The sequence below is a fragment of the Macrotis lagotis genome, chromosome 7, assembly GCF_037893015.1.
Source record: "Macrotis lagotis isolate mMagLag1 chromosome 7, bilby.v1.9.chrom.fasta, whole genome shotgun sequence".
NCBI classification, from domain to species: domain Eukaryota; kingdom Metazoa; phylum Chordata; class Mammalia; order Peramelemorphia; family Peramelidae; genus Macrotis; species Macrotis lagotis.
The window spans coordinates 195,683,177-195,706,488 of record NC_133664.1 but is presented as its reverse complement, the minus strand read 5'-3'; the positions used below and the strand labels follow the sequence as shown (position 1 = coordinate 195,706,488).

The following is a 23,312-nucleotide window of genomic DNA, read 5'->3' as shown; positions in this document are numbered from 1 at the left end:
TAAGATAAAAACAATAAGATCAATATTATGAAGGGTTTTTTCAAGGCAAATGGGGTTAAGTGGCTTGCCCAAGGTCACACAGCTAGGTAATTATTAAGTGTCTGAGACCGGATTTGAACCCAGGTACTCCTGACTCTAGGGCTGGTGCCTTATCCACTGCACCACCTAGCCGCCCTTGAAGGTTGCTTTTCAGTAGCTATGCTCTCTCTACCTAAGGAATACATTAGAAATCTTCAATTTGAAAAGAAATATAATATATAGAATATAGGAAACTATTTTGTGGCATGATTAATTAATTTAACCATTCATCCAATACAATATGCATGTGTAAGCATAATTGTAAAATCTAAATTAATTTTTTAAAATTATTTTTATTTTCAGTTTTATATTCTCTCCCAATGTCCATTCCCTCTCTTATCAATTAAGCAAGAAATGCAACAGATATTATACATATGAAGTCAAACAAAGCAACATCTAAATTTTTATGTCTTTACAAATAAAACAGAAAAAAGTGACATAAATGACATAAATCTCAAAAATATTTGTTCTTAGAAGATACTCAAAACACTCAGCCTGAAGGTTACACATCAAAAATACTGTGATGACAAGTCTCATCTATTTTTCACAAGATTGTTTCATTAGAATCAAAAGTGGAAGAAAATTCCATGATACTGTCATAACATTTTAGATATTGGTCATTTTGTAGAAGTGTTTCTTCAAGATGATGTCTTCTGATTCTCTGGTCATGAACTTGATCTAGGTTATAGTATCTAAGAATAAGGGGAAGGAAGAGAAAAAGGAGGAAGAGAAGGAAAGAAAAAAGAAGATGTTACTATTATTACTACTGTTTAATATTTTCCTTTATTTAAGATAAGCTCTGAGGCAAGTAAACATAGCTACTTCTTCCTTTGTAACAATTGACAGCTGATCTAAAATGCACCATCAATTTGAGGAAAATGGATTTCTAATTCTACAGAGAAATTATAAGAAGAATTGGATGATATTGGATAAATTATTTAATCTTATTTTCTTCAGCAATAAATGTGGGGAGAGGTTTAGATGGTCTTTAAAAGTCTCTTCCATATCTAAATCGATTATTATATATTATATTTTAAAATTCTGTAGGATAAATTAGCCATATGGAATGGTAAGATTTTAGGACTAGCAATCTAACAAGAGAAAGAGAAACAATCTGTTGAGAAAAAGAAATGGGGGTGTATTTAAAACAGAGGCCCTTAAAGTAGAGTCCATGGGTAACTTTTAGGAAGTCTTTGTGTTTTGTTTATATGTATATTTTTTTAGTTTTTTTTGCAAGGCAATGGGGTTAAGTGGCTTGCCCAAGGTCACACAGCTAGGTAATTTTTAAGTATCTGAGGCCAGATTACTCAGGTACTGCTGACTCCAGGGCCGGTGCTCTATCCACTGCGCCACCTAGCCGTCCTTTGTTTTTATTTTGATAACTATATTTCAGCATCATTATATTCCTTTGGAATTCTAAGTACATTATTTGAAATATTTTAAATCTATTTTGAGGACAATACCAAAACATCTTAAAACCCCCAAAACTCCTTGTCTAAAGTGTGAGCAATGTGGAAGTCTGGAGAATACACCAATCAACTTGGAAGTTAAGTAGGTAGGTGAGTAGGGTGAGTACAAAAGACAAGATGATCATATAAGAATTATGTCAGGAGCACTTAAGTTCAAAATGAAATGATTCTGATGAAGAAATGAGGCTTTAAGAACTATATTGATGTTAAACACAATTGTACATGAACAACCTACATCAAACTGTTAACTACCAGAGGGAGAGGAAATTGAAGGGTGGGTACTAGAAAAATGTGGAACTCAAAAGCCTACAAAAGGATGGATATTGAATACCATCTTTGCATGTAATTGAAAAAAGTAAATTAAAAACTTTGTTTTCAGTATAATGGTTTTATACACACATGCACACACACATAAATATAAAAGAAAACTCTCAGAATTTCAAATGGAGTCAATTATATCAGAACATGGTTATCAAACCACATAAAACAACATAAAATTCTTTTAAAAGATGGATCCATAGGTGGGGACACCTGCTTGGTGGGGATGCTATGATAACTAAAAACTCAGAGAAGGAAGAGCCACTCTATTATTTTAAGTCTTTTTTCTCTGAAAAAGAATTTGGATTAAAAAGAGAAGAACAAAAATGACACGGGTATTTGTATCCTAGATAAATAAGGGGATGGAAGGAAGTACTTGACTAACCTTAATGGTTTCAAGTCCCAGCAACCTAAGTGACAAATGTCCTTGCTTATTGAAGGAATCAGAAACTAGAATTGCTGAACCCCTGTCAGTAATCACTGTAAAAGAGCATAGATGAGAGAAGTTCTAAAGCACTGAGGACAAAGCAATGGGAAGGGAGCTGAACATGCAATCTGTAATGCCAGAGAGTTTGGCTTTGATTCCTGGGGGGAGAAAGAAAGTCAAACAAACCCTAGAACATATTATTAAAGAAGTATTTAGCGAATATCTCATAAAGAAAGAGGTGATCATAAAGAGCTAAGCATACTTCATCATTCCACACTATCCATATTTCCTTTTGCTGATAGGATTGTAGACCATGAGAATGTTTTAGATAAAATTTATCTATATTTTACCAAACTATTTAAAAATAAAGTCTTTCATGATTTTCTTGTTAGAAAGAAGAAATGCACACTACCCAATACTATAACTGGATAGGTTCAGAACTGGCCAAATAACAAGACACAGAATCATTAATGATTTGAGGTTAATTTGGAAGGATCTTCATTGAATATTACAACCCCTACTTTGCTCAGGGACTTGTGTTTGCTTTAACCACTTAACAAGTATGTCAACACCATAGGGGAAAAGCATAGAAGGAAGTTTTCCAAATTTATCAATGATGCAGAGCTGATCGGAAAAATTAGCAGAAAGTCAAGAATCAAGAAGAAGTTGATAGGCTATAATTTTGGACTTTATCTAATTGTATGAAATTTAAAAGAGATAAAGAATAAATCTTATACTTAGATTAGGAAAAATACCCTTGGGGCAGCTAGTGGTGCAGTGTATAGATAACAGGCTTGGAGTCAGGAGGACTGGAATTCAAATCCAGTCTCAGACACTTAGTAATTGCCTAGCTATGTGACTTTGGGCAAGTTACTTAACCCCATTGCCTTAAATAAATACATTTCTTTAAAGAGAAAAATAGCTTTACAAGTAGGAATGTAAGAATCATGGCTATATAACAGTTGACTTGAAAGAAAGATCTTGGGGTTTGGTGGACTGCAAACTCATTATGCGTAAACAGTTTTGTATATTGTCCAAAAAATACATTGTGGATTGTATTAAGATGAGCAAAGGAAAATTAGAATAAAGAAGAGATACAATACTATATCTTTCTGGATTAGTTCACCGTTGTTGTATTGTGTGCAGTTCTGGACATAAAACTTTAGGAATTTCACTGAAAAATAGATCAGACACAAAGAAAGGCAACTAGAATGAAGAAACCTCTTGAAATCTATTTTAGTTTCAGGATTGGTTAAAAGAATTAGAGATGTTCAGCCTGGAGAAGAAGAAGGTGATATGATAGACATCTTCAAGTATTTGAAGAATTGACATCTCATAGAGTGATCAAATGTTGCTGTTTGTTCTAAGTGGCAGAACTTACAAAGATTTATTCATAATTAATATGAAAAAGACTTCCAAATAGTTAAAGCTATCCAAATCTGGAATAGACTGCTTGAAAAGGCAGTGACTTCCTACTCATTTGAGATAGTACAGAATAGCCTGAGTGTTTATTTGTTGGGGCTACTATAGAGAGGATTCTTTTTAGTTATAGGATATACTAGATGGTCCTTATGGTCTCTTACAACACTGAAATTCTGTGAGTCTGTGATATCTGCATATCTAGAAATTCAAAATCCATTGTTGTGGCAGGGGAAAAGAAATAGGAAGAAGAAGAAAAACAGATTCAGAATTGGAAGAATGAATAGGGTAGATAAGAGATGGCAAGAAGAAAAGAATTGGGTGAATAGTATAGAATGATTTTGACATTTGATTGATAGCTTTTAGATGGGTGGTGGGACTGGGAGCAAGTAGAGGAAGCATAGTTTAATTATATGTATTTAAGTAGGGGAATATTCCTGAATTAGTGAGTTGGATTGATGGGAGTGGGAATGAGGATGTATAAATGGAAGAAGAGAGATAGTGCCATAATCTCAAGTTGTTGCCTAAATGGTCCTTCTTAGGCTTCTGCTGATCTTGAAGTGGACACTGCTATTTCAACCACATAAAGGTAAATGCATAACATAGATGATTGGTGATAGGAGCCTGAACGAAGGGTAAAGCTGTATGAGTAGAGAGAAAAGGTAAGGTGCAAGAGAAACTATGGAGGTAGAAATTGCAATATTTTTGACTTATTGTCAACATGAGAAGAACAAAAGTAAGAAACTAAGAGTTATGCCAAGATATTGCTTTTTTAATGAACTTGATGTTAATTCCATATCCTGACTCAGTCACACTTTGAGATGGTTATACTTTTGATCTTTCTATCACCTAATAATTGCATTCCTGGTTATTTATTTAATGATATTTACTTATAATGCCAATTACTGCCAATTACTATAATTCTTATAATCCACATGATGATTCTTTTCTTTTAAAATGTCAATTTTTAATATAGGAAAAATGTACTATTTTATATAGACTAGAATTGTACAAAACAGTATTTTATTGAAAAATTAATGCAAAACTAAAAATCTAGATTTCAGTTCATTTCTCTGACTAATCTGTATTACATTGTGCTAGTATGTTCATTTTTCTATCCATTATAGACAGAATTCTTATTGGTTTAGTGATTGTTCCAGGACCAATATTTCACTGAATAAGAAATTGTTCCTACCACCACTGTCTAGTATTTAATTAGGTACTTACCTATGTGAAATGCTCCAGAATCCTAGGATGTTCAGCAACATTAATGATGCCAGAAAGAAGAAAGAGTTTTCTAAATTGCCTTTGTTTAATGCATTTGGAAACCAATTGCCTGTGTAGAACAAAGGTAATTATTATTCAACTCCAAAGGAGTTACTATGACTAATCATTACACAATCCATAGAACATGGTTTGATTCAATAATGTCAACAAAATTGCATCAAAGTTCAATTGTTGCTATTTAGTTTTATTTATAACAAGCAATCACATAGACCAGGCAGGACATTAAGAATATTTTCTATTATCATTGAAGGTCAGAAAAATTTAACCTCAGATAGCAGTCTAAAAGTCAGGACATTTTGATATTTATTCAGATTACATTGTTATCTGTGTGAACATGGACACTTCACTTCCTTTTTCTGAATTTGTAAAATATTTGTAAAATAAAGTTAGCAAACAGTGAATGATTATATATTAATTTTCCAGGCACTGTTGAGGCTTGAGGGAGGGTGGGACACAAAAAGAGGCAAAAGACAGTTCTTGCCCTCAATAAGCATGCAGTCTAATCGGAGAAGATATATGCAAACAAATATTGAGAGCCTACATTATAAGGATGGGAGAGAGTCAAGGAAAATAGTTGGACTTCCTTGTCCTGGAGAGGGAGTGATGTACAATGAACCTGGAAAGATAGAATAGTACCAGGTTCTGAAATGCTTTACAAAACTAAATAGAAGGGTTTAAATTTGATTCTAGAAGTCATGGATAAGTTATGGGAGTTTATGGACTAGGACAGTGACATAATCAGATCTGCACTTACAGAAAATTAATTTTACGGAAGTGTGGAAGATGTACTGATTTTCTAAGTACCTAGGTAATTGGTGATAAGAGCCTGAAATAAGGTGATAGCTGTATGAGTAGAGAGAAAAGGTAAGGTGCAAGACATACTATGGAGGTAGAAATTGCAATATTTTTTGACTTATTGGCAACACGGGAAGTATAACAGTAAGAAACTGAGAGTAATGCCAGATATTGCTATTTAAATGAACTTGATGTTAATTCCATATCCTACCTCAATCACATTTTGAGATGGTTATACCCTTGATCTTTCTATCACCTAATAAGCATTTCACTTCCATACTTGTGAACTCTGAAATTCCTTTATCTGATCATAAGTTTTAATTATTCTGTATTTCCCTCAGCCATATGACTTATAATCTTGTTCCTCTTTATGACCTTTATTTCCTTCATTGCTCAGTTCATTTCTAGTTCAATTCTCCACTGGCCATACTTTCTTCACTTCTCTATTTGACCCCTTGGTGTGTCAATTTAATTTTACTCAGTCTTCTAAATTTGAGTCTATTACCTCCTTATTTCATCACTGATCAAGCCTTGCTCAAACCTTGTATTACTTTCACAATTCATTGCTATCACTTTTATTCATACGTTGCTGAATGAAAGTAGAGAAAAATCATAAAACCATATTGACTGGTGCCATTACAAATTTATGTTACATCATCTCGACTGGGTCTTCACTTGAAACAATTAAATTTTTTATACCTCTTTAAGCAATTCATTATTCCACTCATCACAATAGCTATTCCAAATCTTTTCATTCCTCCTAAATTTTTCCATGGCATCCTTTCTGTCAACTTTTTACCTTCTTCATACTGAATAGAAAAAAGTTAGGTCATTCCTGAGAGCTCTATCTTCTCCTTTTCTCCTCAGTGTCATATCATTGAAATGTATTACCTTACTAGCTCCTTTGTCTTTGCTCACCTACCTCTCCTTGCCTTGGAAAACAACTCTAAATGCATATGTGATATTATATCCTCTCTTTTTCAGGAGATCATTCCATCTCTCATTCCTATTCTCTTACTAATTTTCAATTTCTTCTTGTCTGTCCACTGTTTCTTGCTGCCTGAAAACATGTCCATGTGTTTCTTTCTATTCCCCCCTAACTCTGCTTAAAAAACCTTCCTATGATCACGCTATTCTATTAGCTATTGCCCTATACTTCTTTGCTTTTTATGGCTAAATTCCTTGAGGAAAGATCACTACAATTTGTGACTCTAGTTCTTCCTCTTTCAACTTTCTTCTAAATCTTCTGCTGACTGATTTCCAGGTTCATCACTCAATTGAAAATACTTCTTTCGATGATGCCAATCATCTCTTAGTTGACAAAATTAATGGCCTTGAGTTCGGTGTGGTGGTGCATCCCTTTCTCTTCTCTAATACAGCCTCTAACCTGGTGGAGGTTCTCATTACTTCACTTCTGGACTATTGCAATAGCCTTCTGATTGGTTACCCTGTCTCATCTCATACCATTCTAATTGATCTTTTACTAACTTGCCAAGCAGATCTTATAGAATAGGTAGGCTTGATTATATTATTCTCCTACTCCATAAACTTCAGTGACTCCCTATGTTCTCCAGGATAAAGTATATAATCTCCTCTGTGTTTTTAAATGACTTTATTGATTTCCCTTAATTCTAATTCCCTCATCTGGTGACTTCCCATTTAGACTGCTCAAATCATGTTTCATTATTTTTATGCAGAACTAGATAGCTTTAGAATGTGAGTTACTTGAGAGCAGAAAATAGATTTTTGCTCTTTCTTTTTATCATCATAGTTTAGCATAAAGCCTCCTATATAGTAAACACTTAATACTACTTGACTGATTTTTTTCTCCCATTAGTATGTAAACTCCTTGATATCAAGGGTTATCTTGATTTCTTTTATTTGTATCCCCAGCACTTAGTCCAGTTCTTGTAACATAGTAAATAAATAATAACTGCTTAATCTATTTACTTATCTATTATTTGTCTACCAATCTACTGATCATCTATATTTTTCTTTTCTTTGAACCAATCTTAGCTAATCTCATAAAAGCCAGTCTGGCAATAAAATGAGGGATTTTTTCAGCATCAGCCAATCTCAGAGAGAACATACTAAATAATAAAAGGACTTCTCTATATGTTAGTGGATTGAATAATTACATCAAGCGAATTATCAATCCTTGAAATACTGAAACATAGATTATTTATGCATAACATATCATTAACTTATATATGATCATGACCTGCACTAAAAATCTATCTTTTCAAGAGTAAGAAGTAAACTTAAGTTTTTGTATATCAATCCAGTGGAGTACAAGCCAGTCAATCAGTAAAATTTATTGCGCACCTAATATATGTAATGTGCTGTGTAAAATATCATCTAAAGAGAGGAAATCCAATGGGATTTTAGTTGGGACTTGGAGGGCAAACTTGGAGGATCAAAGTCACCTAATCTGAGAAAAAATCACAAATCTGAGGTCCAGTTTAATTAAATTTGAGAGACTTATAAGCAGAGGCCTGGACTCAAAGTAATTATTGCACAGTCTAATAGTGGAGACAAAATGAAAACAACCATTTAAAAATAGAATATATGCAGGATAAATTGGAGTTAATCAATACAAAGAAGATACTAGCATTTAAGGGGATCCAGTAAAGGTTTCCTGTAGGAGAATATATATATATAAACATACACATACACATACATATTCATATGCATATATATCAAAGTATATATAATATATATGTATATATTTTATATATATGAAATTTACTTGCACACATATGTCTACATATAATACATTGCTCAGTCATTTTCTCAGTCATATCCGACTCTTTGTGACCTCATTTGGGGAATTTTTGGTTGAGATACTGGAGTGGTTTGCTATTTCTTTTTCTAGTTCATGTTACATATGAGTAAACTGAGGCAAATAAGATTAAGTGATTTGTCTGGAGTCTTACAGCTATTAAGGGTCTGAGGTCAGATTTAAACTCAGTAAGATGAGTCTTCCTGATTTCAGTCTTGGTATTCTATCCATTGTGCCACCCAGTTTCCCTTCTTTATGTACATACATACATAAATACATACATACATACATATATACATACATACAATACACATTTTAGACTATTATAATACAATTTTCACTCATAATACATCTGTTTTATTTTATGAATTTAAAAATATTATTGTCAAAAGGGGTCTATACTTTTCATCATACTGATAAATGGGTTTTTGCTACAGAAAGGTTAATACTCTCTGCTCTAAATGATTATTCCCAAAAGGACAAGGACTCTATATGCTTCAGAGAAAAAACAAAACCAATTATTCTTCTTAGATCATTCTAGACCATTCTGATATATAAATAGAACAGAAGTTTACAGCATTTGAAAAGATTCATGAGACAAAGTTCTGACTGATTTTTTTTCATATTGTACTAGAATTTAAGAAGTAATATGGGATATCAAGGTAAAGCTCTGGAAAGAGTATACCCTTTTACTAAAAGTAACTGGCACTATTTCTCAAGATAGTTGAGGAGAGTTATATAAGAGTAGAAATCTAGGCATTTGGCTTTAGCACAGTTTCAAGGAGAGGGTTTCAAGGAGAGGTTTCAAAGGAGAGGGAAGGCTTTTTTGGACTAGAGAATTGTATCCTTTCATATCATAATGTATTGGAAAAACCAATCAGTGATTAAAGCTTTTGTTTAGAGAAGTATAGAGAATAGTGAGAAGTTTTGAGTGATCTGCTCAAAAAATGTCTTTAAAGTCAAGGCCAAGAAATTCTTATCTATGCTAATCAAATATTTATTAAAGATGATAAAGAAACTGCCTATCTTTGCCAAGTTAGATATTATAGGTTCTATGGAGAACATGATAAGGTAGGAGACTTTTACATCATTACACAACTGAAAAGAACCATTGAGAACCTCTGGTGCCACTTGTAACCAAATAAGAATCCCATTCTTGATGGTCAATTTTTGCTTAGTTATCAATTTCATGCAAGAGAAAGTCCAATCTAAGTTTTTCCCTCTAGTATCAAGAGCAGAAAACTTCAAAACTCTTCACTAATATAACTCTTCTCCACTATAAACATCCTCAATTATGTTAATCTATCTTCATATGGAATGAACTTCAGGTAGTATCTACTATTTTGGTTGCTCATTCTTCAGCTTTTCAACATTCTTCCTAAAGTATGGCTCTCAGAATTAAAACTATATTCTAGAAATAATTTGACCAACACTGGATGTAGTGAGCTGGTTTTGAACAATATGCTTCTACTTCAGTATGATTGCATCAACTTTCTACTAAACATCCTCAGTTAATTTTCAAATTGCTATCTAGAAAATTCCCTTATCCTAATCTAGTGAAACTGATTGTTTAAACATAGAATAAAAATATACATTTATCTCTTTAAAATGCCCTTTATAATGCCATATGTAATCCAATGTTTTATACTGTCAAGAACGTTCTGATTTTCCAACACTATCATGCAATGTGTTCGCCATCCCTGCCAATATTGGTATTATTGTCAAGTTTGATAAGCATACCCATTTATGACTGTTAAAGATATATTAGAATTTTAGGGGGTACAAAATTTAAGAAATGAACAAGCAATAAAATTCATGACCTTAAATTACTAAATGAAAATGGACAAAGTATGAGCAACATAGGACCTGAGGGTGAATCTGAGGCAAATTTGACCACATGATTATCATTTAGACATGGTAAGATGCTACCTAAGATTGCTATGTGATTATAGCAATAGGGTAGGTATGTATTATTCAGAAAGAAAGATTTAAAAGTGTGAACAGGGCAGTATTTTCTGTTAAGAGGTCATAGAGTACTTATGCATAGAAATGAAGTCACTTGTTTGAACATTAATCTAAAGAAGCAAAAATCATTTTCAAGTATACTAAAAACAATTGCATGATTCTGGATAGCAGATTTCCCAGTCACCAATGGAGTGAAACAAGGATATATCCTTACTTCCAAAACTTTTACCATGATACTTTCAGCCATGTTATCAATGCCTTCACTGAGACTGAACATGGTGTCAAGGTCAGCTACCTTACTGATGGCAAATTCTTCAACATGAAAAGATTACAAGCAAAGACCAAAGTGGAGGGAGTGTTGTATGATCTTCTGCTTGCAGATGATTGTGCATGCAATGCAGACTTTGAAGCTTAGCTGCGATCAATTATCTGCTGCTTGTGCTAATTTTGGTCTAACAATTAACACCAAGAAAGCACAGGTACTCCATTAGCTGGCATCACACCATCCATATATGAAACCATTGTTTAAAGCAAATGGAGAAATTTTGAGTTCTGTGGACAAGTTCACTTACCTTGGCGGTGTTCTTTCCAGGGAGGTACACATTGACAATGAGGTTGACACATGCATTGCCAGAACTAGCTCAGTAGGAGGCTCCAAAAGAAAGTGTGGGAGAGAAGAAACATTATACTGACTATCAAACCAAAGGTCTGCAGAGCCATTGTGCTGACCTTATTGCTATATGTCTATGAAACCTAGACAGTCGACCAGCACCATGTCCAGAAACTGACCTGCTTCCATTTAAATTGTCTTAGGAAGATTCTGAAGATTACCTGGCAGGCAGAAGATACCAGTTCTTTCTCAAGCTAAACTGCCTAGCATTCCAACATTACTACAGAAAATGCAACTGTGATGGATTAGATATGTTATTAGAATGCAAAACATAACACTTGCCACAAAAACTATTTTATGGAGAATTCACACTGGGAAAGCGCTCACAAAGGTGATCAGAAGGAGTGATACCAAGATACCCTGAAGGTTTCACTGAAGAAATTTAGAATTGATTGGGCAGCCTGAGAGACACTGGCACAGGATTGCCCAGCACGGCAGGCCCTCAGCAGAGAGGGTGCTACACTCTATGAGGAAGGCAGAATTGAAACAACTCAAAGGAAATGTGAAATACGTAAGTGTAGAGTACCCACCCCATGTTCACATTGTGTCCAACATGTGGTAGAGTATTCCAAGTTCATTTTGGTCTGATCAGCCATAGTTGGACACACTGTAATTTATCTCAAACATAGTGATGTCATTTTGGCCTTCTTTGATAATAAAGGAAAAGAACCACCTAAAACCAACTTGTAAAGAAGGAATATAGATTGGCAATTACAGAAACAAAATCCAAGCCTGGAACAGTAGCATAGTGAAGACAGTGATTGACCTGTAATCAGGACAGACCTGGGTTCAAATCTGAATTTGCATACTTGTTAGTTGTGTGACTTTGGACTTAAGCCCTTGAAAATTAGTTTTCCCACCTGTAAAATGAAAATCATAATAGTGTCTACTTGACAAGGTTGTTCTGAAGATCAAATGAGATTATATATGTAAAGTTCATGGTAAATTTTAAATCATGTTCCATTAAGTGTGAGATGTTATGATGATGTGACCCCGGGATTCTAATCATCATAACACTTGGAATTTCCTTTCTTAAAAAGTAGAATATCTAATAATTTCTGGGAAAATCTTAATGATAATTTCATCTTTTGAGAAGTGCTATCCTGGTACTTCTCATCAACAAGGAGAAATTTGTTGCCCATATAGAAATTATGGAGACCTTCAGTGAAATTTGTAATTGGATAGAGATTAGTACTTGACTTGAGCTTCAGGAAACTCCTAGATGAGTGTAGGGTCACTTCTTTTTATTCATATTCAGTTCTGATTCAGTAATTTCTGAGTCATCAGTTTTTCTGGTTTCACAGTCAACTAGAATATTTTCCCTCATTACACAGGACCAACCAAGAATAAAAATTTACATTTATCCCTTTAAAATTCCATTCTATTAGATTCAGTTCTATATTTAAGGCTGATAAGAGCTTTCTGATCTCCATTGCTGTCACCCATCCTATTAGTCATCCTTTCCAACATTGGTATTATCTTCTAGTTTGATAATCATGTAATTTCTGACTGTTAAAGACAAACAGAACTTCAGAAAATTAAAAAAAATGGAGGAAAGGAGCCAGCAATAAAACTCATGACCTCAAATAGCTATCAAAGTCAATTGATGAGTCACTCTGTTGTCAGAAATTTGACTCTGCACAGTTTCCATGGGGTTGGATTAGAAGTAAGTATAGAACATTCACACATGCTGTATACATTTCCCTAGGAAGAGCAAAATATAACATGTCCCCTCTGTTGATAATATTTTGTACAACCAGAAAAATAAAATTTGTTATTGCCACTAGTACTTAGCATGAATTTGCTAAGTCAGACCTGTCTCGGGTCAATCTAATCTATTTGCTTGCTATTTAACATTATACTGGAATGAACTATAAAATATACCATTTAACATTGTCAGTTGACAGCTCTTAGGTGCTATAACTTTATTTTAGTAATTTTTAAGCTTTTACTGTTACTATTCAAACTCATGCAGATTTTTAGCTACATTTCCAGAGACTGAGTGAAAATAAGGAATACCAATCCATAAGAAGACACAATAAATGATTTTTTAAGCCTGTAATTGGATCATAATATTTTTGAGGTGGTAGTGACCTTGGAGAGTATTTAGTCCAACCCTATAATCTCACAAATGAGATTACATGATTTCTCCAAGGTTACAAGATAGTAAATGGAAGAGCTAATATTTGAACCCAGATCTTTTGAATCCAAATCCAGTTAATTATTTTTTTAATCAAAATTTAAATCCAATCTAGAAATTGAGGAAAGACAACTGGGTAGCACAATGATAGAATGCTGTGCCTAGAGCCAGGATAATCTGAGTTTAAATCTGACTTTAGCTTTTTACTAACTTTGTGATCTAGGGCAAGTCACTGAGTTGTTTGTCTTATCTGTAAACTTAGACAATTTTCTCATCTATAAAATGAGGTGGAGAAAGAAATGGCAACCCACCCTAGTATCTTTGCCCCCAAACCCTAAAAGGGGTAACAGAGTTGTACATGACTCAAAAACAGCAAAATAGAGTTCAGGGTAGCTTATCAAACTTGATAATTAATAAATGTATATAAGCAAAGTAATATTTTATTGAATTATAAACTTTATAAGAATATTCGGGGGACAGTTAGGTGGTGTAGTTGACAGAGAACCAGCCCTGGAGTCAGTAGAACCTGAGTTCAAATATAGCCTCAGACACTTAATAATTATCCAGCTGTGTGACCTTGGGCAAGTCACTTAACCCCACTACCTTGCCCAAAAGAAACCAAATCTAAAAAAAAAAGAATATTTGTCAGGTTAGGGTTTACTTAACTTTCCAAAATTGAAAATATATGGACAATGAATAAACTCCCAAAATAATTATTTGGAAAAGTGATATGACTCATCTATGCTAGTGACTTCATAATTTGTAATTCTTTTGTATGAGTACGTGTTACTTCTACCTTTAAGAATATAAACTACACGGGGGTAAAAATTGCTTCATTTTTTTCCTTTTCAATTCTAAGTACATGGTGCATGGTGGAACTTTTTTCTTTCCCCATCGACAAAGAAGTGATCTTAGTCTCAGTGAGGGAGGTGAAGTGAGTCAAATGCAGATCTCTGGGCTCCCCCGGTCTTGACTGCTACCATATTACTAGTTCCTTCCTGCTGACTGGCTCAATGACAAGCATGATCTTGTCGTTTTTTTTTTTTAGTTTTTTTTTGCAAGGCAAATAGGGTTAAGTGGCTTGGCCAAGGCCGTACAGCTAGGTAATTATTAAGTGCCTGAGACAGGATTTGAACCTAGGTACTCCTGACTCCGCGGCTGGTGCTTTATCCACTGTACCACCTAGCCACCTCCACCATCTTGTCTTAACTTGAACCACAAAATTTAGAGGTGGAAGTTGCCTTAGGGATAATGTAGTTTAATTTAATAATTTCTTTTATATTCTAAAGTGACAAAAGAGTAAATATGAACATTTCTAAATGAAGAAAAAATGGAATTTTAGCTTCTGTTGTATACATTTTGTTCGACTTTCTTTTTTCCACTACACAGCTTTTCTAGAGAGGAGAGAGAGAGAGAGAGAGGGAGAGAGAGAGGGAGAGGGAGAGAGAGAGGGAGAGAGAGAGAGAGAGGGAGAGAGAGAGAGAGAGAGAGAGAGAGAGAGAGAGAGAGAGAGAGAGAGAGAGAGAGACCCCTTTCTGAACATCCTGAACATCTGGCAGTGTGTTCTTCCAATGATCAGCAGGTGATGTCAATTAGTCAGCCACACTTAATTAGCTTCTTAAGGTGGCAGAGAAAGAGCTGCTAATGTAAATCATCCCTCAAAAAAATCCATAACCTACTCTTTCAGAATCCAGGGGAAAGTGTATTCAATCTTAGAGAACACAAGTGGAAAAGGAACAATCCATAACTTTTAGAAATCCTTTGGTTGAAGATCTCAAGGTATCTCCCTTTAGGATGGTATGGTTTTCTTCTGGATACGGAATTTGAATTTACCTTTGCTCTTTATAGCCAGCTGGTCCTCAGATTTTTTTTGTTTGTTTTTGCAAGGCAATGGGGCTTAAGTGGCTTGCCCAAGGCTACACAGCCGGGTAATTATTAAGTGTCTGAGGTCGGATCTGAATTCGGGTACTCCTGACTCCAGGACCGGTGCTCTATCCACTGTGACAACTAGCCGCCCTGGTTCTCAGATCTTAATGCAGATACTAATACTCAGCTGATCCACTTCTGGAGTCAGTGCATATATAAATCTAAATTTTCTACTAACTAAGCTAGGGGTGGGAGAAAGGAGAGTTCTGGAAGGTTAACAAGGCTGGAGTGCTCACGTTCACATTAGTATTTCTTCCATTTTCTTCTCCATATTATTTGAGACTAGATTTTATTTGAATAATTTTTTTCTTAAAATATGTGACTTTTGTTAACCTACAATAATCATTATTTTAAAATAAGTTAAATATTTTAAAATGATTGGTTTTTTATTTCAGATTTGACAGGTATTGAGAGATATAATCTATATACATGAATAAAAATGTTCTATGGTCCTCAATAATTTTTAATATTGTAAAGGGATCCTAAGCCCCTACATTTTGGAACTATTCTAGAAAACTACTTAAATTATGGAAAAGTCTTTGACCTACATTGGTAGAGGGAATTTCTGCTTCTGGGGGTACCCATATTAGTGAAATCACAAATCCAGTTTCTATGGCAACAAAAAAGTATTGCTATAAATATATTTGCTTATATAGATTCTTTTTCTCTTTCTTTGATCAAAAGACTAGTAGAATTATTTTGTAACTCAGTAACTTTTGAGGTAGAATTACAAATTACTTTCCAGAATGCTTGAATCTATCCATTTTCTATACCTATTCCATTTTTTGTCACTAGCATTATCTTCCCATATGCCACCTAATTCTCTCCCTTTTAAAAAACAAAGTTTTCCACTATAATAAATTTGTATAGTCACATAAAAATAAATGTGCCTATTGGCTTTAAAAGAGTGTCTCATTCCATAACCTCTGTTGACCACTTTTCTTAGTGGAGGTAAAGAATATGATTTATCAGCAGAGTTGTACAGTCATAATTAGCCAATGTAGTTTATATTTCTTAAATATTTGAGTTATTTTTCTTCAAAACATTGTATTCATATAAATCATTCTCTTGTTTTTACTCACTTTACTCTTTTTTAATTCTAAATAATCTTTTCAGATCTCTAAATTCCTTTCACTATTTCTTTTAGCCAATGACATTCCTTTACATTCATATACCATAATTTCATCAGGCATCTTTTAATTGATATAAACCCCTTTGCTTCTAGTTATTTGCTTCAACAAAAAAGGAACAATAAATATATCTGTTCATATAAATCCATAACCTTTTCTTTTGAACTTTTAGATGTCTAAGCCTAGTAGTGATAATTCTATAACTTAGTATCTTTTGGGATATCATTCCAAATTACTTTTAAGACTGATTGGATCAATTCACATCTCTAACAACAATGCCTAACAAAAGGCATCAGTGCATGTATCCTTCTATAGCTTTTCCAAAAACTATCATTTTCCTTTTTTTATCTTCTTTGCCAATCTTATGGTTGCATAGTAGAATCTCAGAGAATTTAGAGTTTTAATTTTCATTTCTCAGGGTCCAAAGTCATGGAGTAGCAGGAATAAATATACCTAAGATCCTCCTCATAATTCTTCCAGTTAGATCTAGGAAATACACTGGACTGAGTCTGATTTAGGAAATATATGAAAAAAAAACCATAATGAATTCTCCCTTTCCCTCTCCTACCCTAGCCCATGTCAACATAGGGAGCTAGACAGAAAGGTCTATAGACAATGGGCATAGACATCTAGCAGAGATGACTGAGAGAACAATTCATCTCAGGGAGACTATACACTAGAGCAAGAAGAGTTTTGAGTCACAGATCTCGGATTGACAGGGATGATGATTGATGCCTATAGATGGTGCTCCAAGGAAAAGAAATGTTCCAGGACCAAGATCAAAAAGGAGCAAATTCAGAAGCAGTATCTGTGGTTTGAACAGTAAGCTCTCAGTTCCAGCCTCTAGCCCAGTTTGAATCCTAAAGTAGAATAATTAGGGCAAGAATCCTAGATGGAAGGGAAGCTTGTGGGTCTGTCAATCTGAACCAGTAAGGCTTTTCAGTTTCAGGTTGAAAACCCAACGATGCAGATCTAAGTCAAGAACTTTCAGAGTTCAGACTAGGAGAGTAGAAATTGCACTGTTTTGAATCAGAACATATTGAGGGTATTGAAAGTTTGCAGGTTTTCAGTGGGCCCTGTCTTTGAGTTCCTGAAATAACTCAATTCTTTTTTTTTTTTTATTGTTTTTTTTGTAAGGCAAATGGGGTAAAGTGGCTTGCCTAAGGCCACACAGAAAGGTAATTATTAAATGTCTGAGGTCAGATTTGAACGCAAGTACTCTGGCCTCCACTCCACTATGCCACCTAGCCACCCTGAAATAACTCAGTTCTTGATGACTCAAGAATGCAGTAACAAGATCAATCTGAACTTCCTTCCTGGAATAGGCAGAAAACTAGAGGAATGAGAAAACTATAAAACAAGAAAAACTCTTTGTGCTAATAGGGCTGTTCAAGATGTAAACCCACAAAAAAGAGATTAAGTCAAAAGCAACTATAAGCAAATTTTAGAGATAAACATTCTATGGGAACAAATTCAAACAGAACTCCTGGAAGAGATGCAGAATAAAAAAAAAAGTTTGAAATGTCTTTATAAATGAAATGAGAGCACTAGAGTGAAGCATTTGAAAAACAAACGCTAAGTAAATAATTGGAAAGAGAAATAACAGCTTGATCCAAGAGGTACAAAACTTTTTTCCAGGGATTAAATTCTGAAAATTAGAAAGGACCAAAAAAAAGTTAATGAGTCTATATGACAAAAAGAAAGAAGTTAAATCAAAAGTTAATAAAAGAAAATTCTCATAGTAAGGATTTTCATTGTAAAAACAAAAACTTGGAAAACAGATCAAGAAGGGATAATTTTAAAATCATTGAACTACCAGAAAGACATAACTGAAAAAAAGCCTATATATCATATTTCAGGAAATCTTAAAAGAAAGATACCGAGATTTCTTATAACAGAGGGCAAGTAGAAATAGAATTTACTGTTCATCTCCTGAAAGAAACATCAAAATGAAAATTCCCAGGAAAATTATATCTAAAATTTTGAACAAGCAACCATAAGGAACTAAACAAGAATAAATGTTGACACTCTAATATGAAGAGATGATACATGTAAGCCATAAAATATATATGATTATCAAGAGTTATAGAGGGAATTTAATCAGACAGAAGACTTAAAAGTGGTTGTGTTATGCTTTAAAGAATGAAAAAGAAGGGAACCAGTCATATACTTGGAGGGAAAGAGAGAGGATGGGGAAAATTATCTTATAAAATCATGACTTACAAATAGAAGACTATACATACAAGGAAGCATGAACATCACTTTTCATCTCAATTGGTTAAAGGAATGAAATCTACATAGACAATTGGGGAGAGAAGCATTTTTCACTCAACATAAGGAAAGAAAAAAAGGAAGAAACAGAAACAAGATGGAAAGTAGATTACAGAAAGATTTAGTCCCAATTATCTGGGGTATCATCTATCTATCTATCTATCTATCTATCTATCTATCTATCTATCTATCTATCTATCTATCTATCTATCTAACTATCTATCTATCTATCTATCTATCTATCTATCTATCTATCTATCTACTTGTCATCACTCTCTCTCTGTATATATATATACATGTATATGTATACATGTATATATCATATGTACATATGTATCCAGCTATATAGTACAAAGACCTGAAAACCTAGAGTTATTATTCAGTCATGTTCAACTCTTCCTGCTCCAAGTTGAGGTTAAAGATACTGCAGTGGTTTGCCATGTCCTTCTCCAGATCATTTTACAGAAGAGGAAACTCAGGTAAACTGACTTGTTTAGGATTACATAGCTTGTAAGTATCTGAAAATATATTTGAATTCATGAAGATGAGTCTTCCTGGATTTGGTTCTGGTATTTTCTGATTTTGTGCCCACTTAGCTGCCCTGAAAATGGATAAAGTATGGTTTAATTTGAAATTGATTAAATAACAAATTGTATAATTATGTGATGAAATAAGCTTGCATTTCTATTATTAGTAATTTAGAACAGTTTTTATTTCATTGTTGATAATATTTCTTTCTTCTTTTGAGAACTGTTTAGTCATTTTCCTTTCACTGTGAAAAGATCTTATACAATTACTTATGTAATTCTAACTGGTTTTTTAAAACTTGAATTCATTTTTTCCCAAATTACAATTTTTTTTTCTTTGACTTGGAAGACCTGAATTTTGTGTATGTTATTTTTAAGAGCTTTTACTTTGGAACTTTAACTTTCTTTAAGGAAGTGATAGGCAGAATCTTTCTGTTTTTCTTTTGCCTTATGGTTCTAAAATATTTAAACAGGTTTTTTTAAGATTTCCTGAAATATGCTATTTCAGTGTTTCTTTAAGTAAGTTATAGTTTTCAAAGACTTTAATGATGTTTAAATTATCTTTCCTTTATCTATTTTTTTAGGTTTTTGCAAGGCAAATGGGGTTAAGTGGCTTGCCCAAGACCAGACAGCTAGGTAATTATTGTCTAAGACTGTATTTGAACCCAGGTACTCCTGACTCCAGGGCTGGTGCTTTATCCACTGCGCCACCTAGCTGTCCCACTTTATCTGTTTTTCTAGGCAAGTTGTTTTTGATAAAGAAACTTTAAATTTACTACTTTTTCAAACATTTGACTTTGTTCTAAAAGTTTTCTCTTGAAAAGTCACTGAGTTCTGCTCATTAACTCCATTTTTTTAAGGAGTCCACTACTTAGGTAATGCTCTCTACTTTCTATTTTAAGATATTTATTATCACTTAACCTCATTGCCTTGAAGAAACAGACAACAACCAAAAAAGTAGCTATTAGTAAGAGATCTTAGGTTGGATTTGAAATCAGGTCCTCCTGCGTCCAGGATCCATACTGTATCCACTGCACCATCTAGATGCAGCCTCCCCCTACCCTGAAATCTTAATTTTTAATTTCCTTTTTAAAAAATCTTGTTTCATATCTTTCAGCGAGTCTTGTACTTCTCATGGCTGTCTTTTTTTAAAATTCTGCTTGTAGATGAAAGTCATGAATTACTTTCTTCTTTTGGACTTAACAGTGCTTTCTTAGCTCGAAGTATGTCTTCATTGTGGTTAATGCACTCATAAGTTCAGTCTTTGTTCTTGATTTAGGATTTTGAACTTGATATGGATCTTCTGATGGAATAGTCTTTCTTTGATCCTCCCTCCTCTGTAGTCTCAATGTTTCTATCAGGTCAGGTAGGGTGCCTAGTAATCGAACTCATTCTCTGCTTCAATCTCTGACTTCCATCTTAATTTTCTAGTAGTCCATCGTGACTATATTCTCTTTTTTCTTCTTGTACAATCCTCAGTTGCAACCTGGATCTGCCCACTGCAGTAGTACCAGGGGGATGCTGGAAATCAAACTGGTCTCATGTCCTCTAAATAGCTTCTCTGACCTTGGCACCAGGGAGATATTGGCACCAATGTTGATTTGGCTTTGTCATCTGCTTTAGTTTCCAGTGTTCTGAAAAGTATGCAGCCAGGTCCTATCTCCCTTCAAAGTAATCTGTTTGATCTTGCTCTTTCCCTGTCTCTGCTCTTCCAGACTAGGGCTTAGATTTCGTTTAAGGACCACTACTGGAACATACAATTATGTGTGATCTTCTTGTCTAGAGTGTTGACTTGGCTTTCTGTTTATTTATAGGAGCCTGGCTGGGTTCCTTGGGTTAGCTCTGGTCTTTGGTTTCAATAGCTTCAGACTTATTTATTGGAATTTGTACTGGCATGCCTGGCAAGACCTCCTCCAGCTTCCATTTTTTTTCAGACACTTCTTGACTGGAAGGGGGAGCTTACTATGTTTCTATCCAATTTTATCTTTAATCATTTTGGAGTCCTTTTTCATACATTTGCTGCAGTTTATGTAGATAAACTAGGATTCATTATATGTAGTCTAAAGAAATATATGCTGAACTGAATTGATTTGAACATTGTCTTAACTAAGTTTTATATACTCCTCCTTCATGCCTTCAGTTTGATGATAATGCTAATCCTTCATTTTCAGGGAGATGATTCCATAACATGTATTTGAATTGAATTTGAGAGAGGATGTCCAGTGGCCAGATATGAATCAGGATGATTAGAGATGACCTTGGATGTGAGGCTATCAGAGATAAATGATTTGTCATGCAGCTAGCTAGTAAGTATCTGAGGCTGCCTTCAATGTACCTTGATCACAATATGTACTGAGTAATTTTTGTTGTGTCATTTTTGAATACTGAAGATGTGTTACAAGATGAAGTTTTCATTAAAACTCATAATACAGGGGGCAGAGCCAAGATGGCGACAAGAAGGGATTGAGTCTTAGGAGCGCTCTGATAAAACTCATAAGCTAAGGACTAAACTTTTGAGAGACAGAACCCACAAAGGGACCGAGTGAGGCAGTTCTCCTACTCAAGGTAACCTGGAAAAGAGAAGAAAGGCTCTGGTCCCTGGGATCGGAGAGGCGACCTGCCAGAGGGGTGGCCTGCCAGAGCCAAAGAACTTCAGCCTCCTGGAGGCAGCCCCAGGGTGCTGGGAGCCTCAGCTCACAGCAGCGGAGGAGTCTCCAGAGCTGCACCCCGAGGAGCACCAGGCACAAAGTAGGGGAACAGCGGGGGACCTCTGCCAGAGCTAGCAAGTGGAGCCCAGCCCTCAGGGCACACAGGTCTTTCCCCAGCCCTGATCCAGGAAACAGAAGCAGGCAGAGCCCTAAGCAGGAACCTGCAGGACATGAGCCCATTGAGCTGAGGGAGGCGAGTGAAGAGAGACTGCAGAGCTCTGTCCTCTGCCTCTGGAACAGGACTCTGGGGCTCTGACCACATTCAGATCCTGATTGCAGTCTAGGCCCCCCCATAGAACAGCAGGGCCCCCTCCACCTTAGCCCCCTGGCAGAGGGAGGTGCTTATGGTCATTCACAGACCAGGAGGGAGGACAGAGCCTCACACACTGAGGACCTTGTGGGAGTGTCCCAAAAGCTCAAGAAACACCCCAAACCAGGCCCAGGCTGGTAAAATGAGCAAGCAGAGAAACAAAAAGAAGACTATTGAGAAATATTTTGCAAATGAGCCCAAGAAGGACCAAAATACTTAGTCTGAAGATGAGGGAGCACAAGCTCCTGCATCTAAAGACTCCAAGAAAAACAAAAATTGGGCTTTAGTCAAGGAAATCCAAAAAAATGCTGAAGAAAATAGCATGCTAAAAACCAGCTTAGGTCAAATGGATAAAACAGTTCAAAAAGTTATTGAGGAGAAGAATGCTTTAAAAAGCAAAATTGGCCGGATGGAAAAAGAGATAAGAAAATTCTCCGAGGAGAACAAATCCTTCAGACAAAGAATAGAATGCAGGAAGATTAATGAATTTACCAGAAATCAGGAATCAATACTTCAAAACCAAAAACATGAAAAATTAGAAGAAAATGTGAAATATCTCATTGAAAAAACAACTGATATGGAAAACAGACTTAGGAAAGATAATTTAAAAATTATTGCAATACCTGAAAGTCATGATCAGGAAAAGAGCCTTGACATCATTTTCAAAGAATTACTACAGGAAAATTGCCCTGATATTCTAGAAGCAGAGGGCAAAATAGAAATGGAGAGAATCCACTGATCCCCCAGAGAAATAGATCCCAAAAAACGAACCCCTAGGAATATTATAGCCAAGTTCCAGAACTCCCAAGTCAAAGAGAAAATATTACAAGCAGCCAGAAAGACACAGTTCAAATATCATGGAGCTGCAGTCAGGATCACACAGGACTTAGCAGCAACTACATTGGAAGCTCATAGGACTTGGAATACAATATACTGGAAGGCAAAAGAGCTTAGAATGCAGCCAAGAATGAACTACCCTGCAAGGCTGAATGTCCTCTTCCAGGGAAAAAGATGGACTTTCAATGAACCAGGGGAATTTCAAATGTTCCTTTTGGAATGGCCAGAGCTGAACAGAAGGTTTGATCTTCAG

The 23,312-nt window shown here is 34.9% G+C and overlaps 1 protein-coding gene across 1 annotated transcript in view; it reads right to left on the bottom strand.

Annotated features, from left to right (window-relative positions):
* Positions 1-622: 622 nt before the first annotated feature.
* Positions 623-23,312, bottom strand: part of SLC15A5 (solute carrier family 15 member 5) — a 146,065-nt gene continuing 123,375 nt past the window's right edge. The window contains exons 8-9 of the mRNA XM_074195312.1: positions 4,939-5,047; positions 623-770 (exon numbers count right to left, since the gene is read on the bottom strand). Of these exons, the coding sequence (XP_074051413.1) occupies positions 623-770; positions 4,939-5,047 (257 nt within the window). The remainder of the gene's footprint in view (positions 771-4,938; positions 5,048-23,312) is intronic.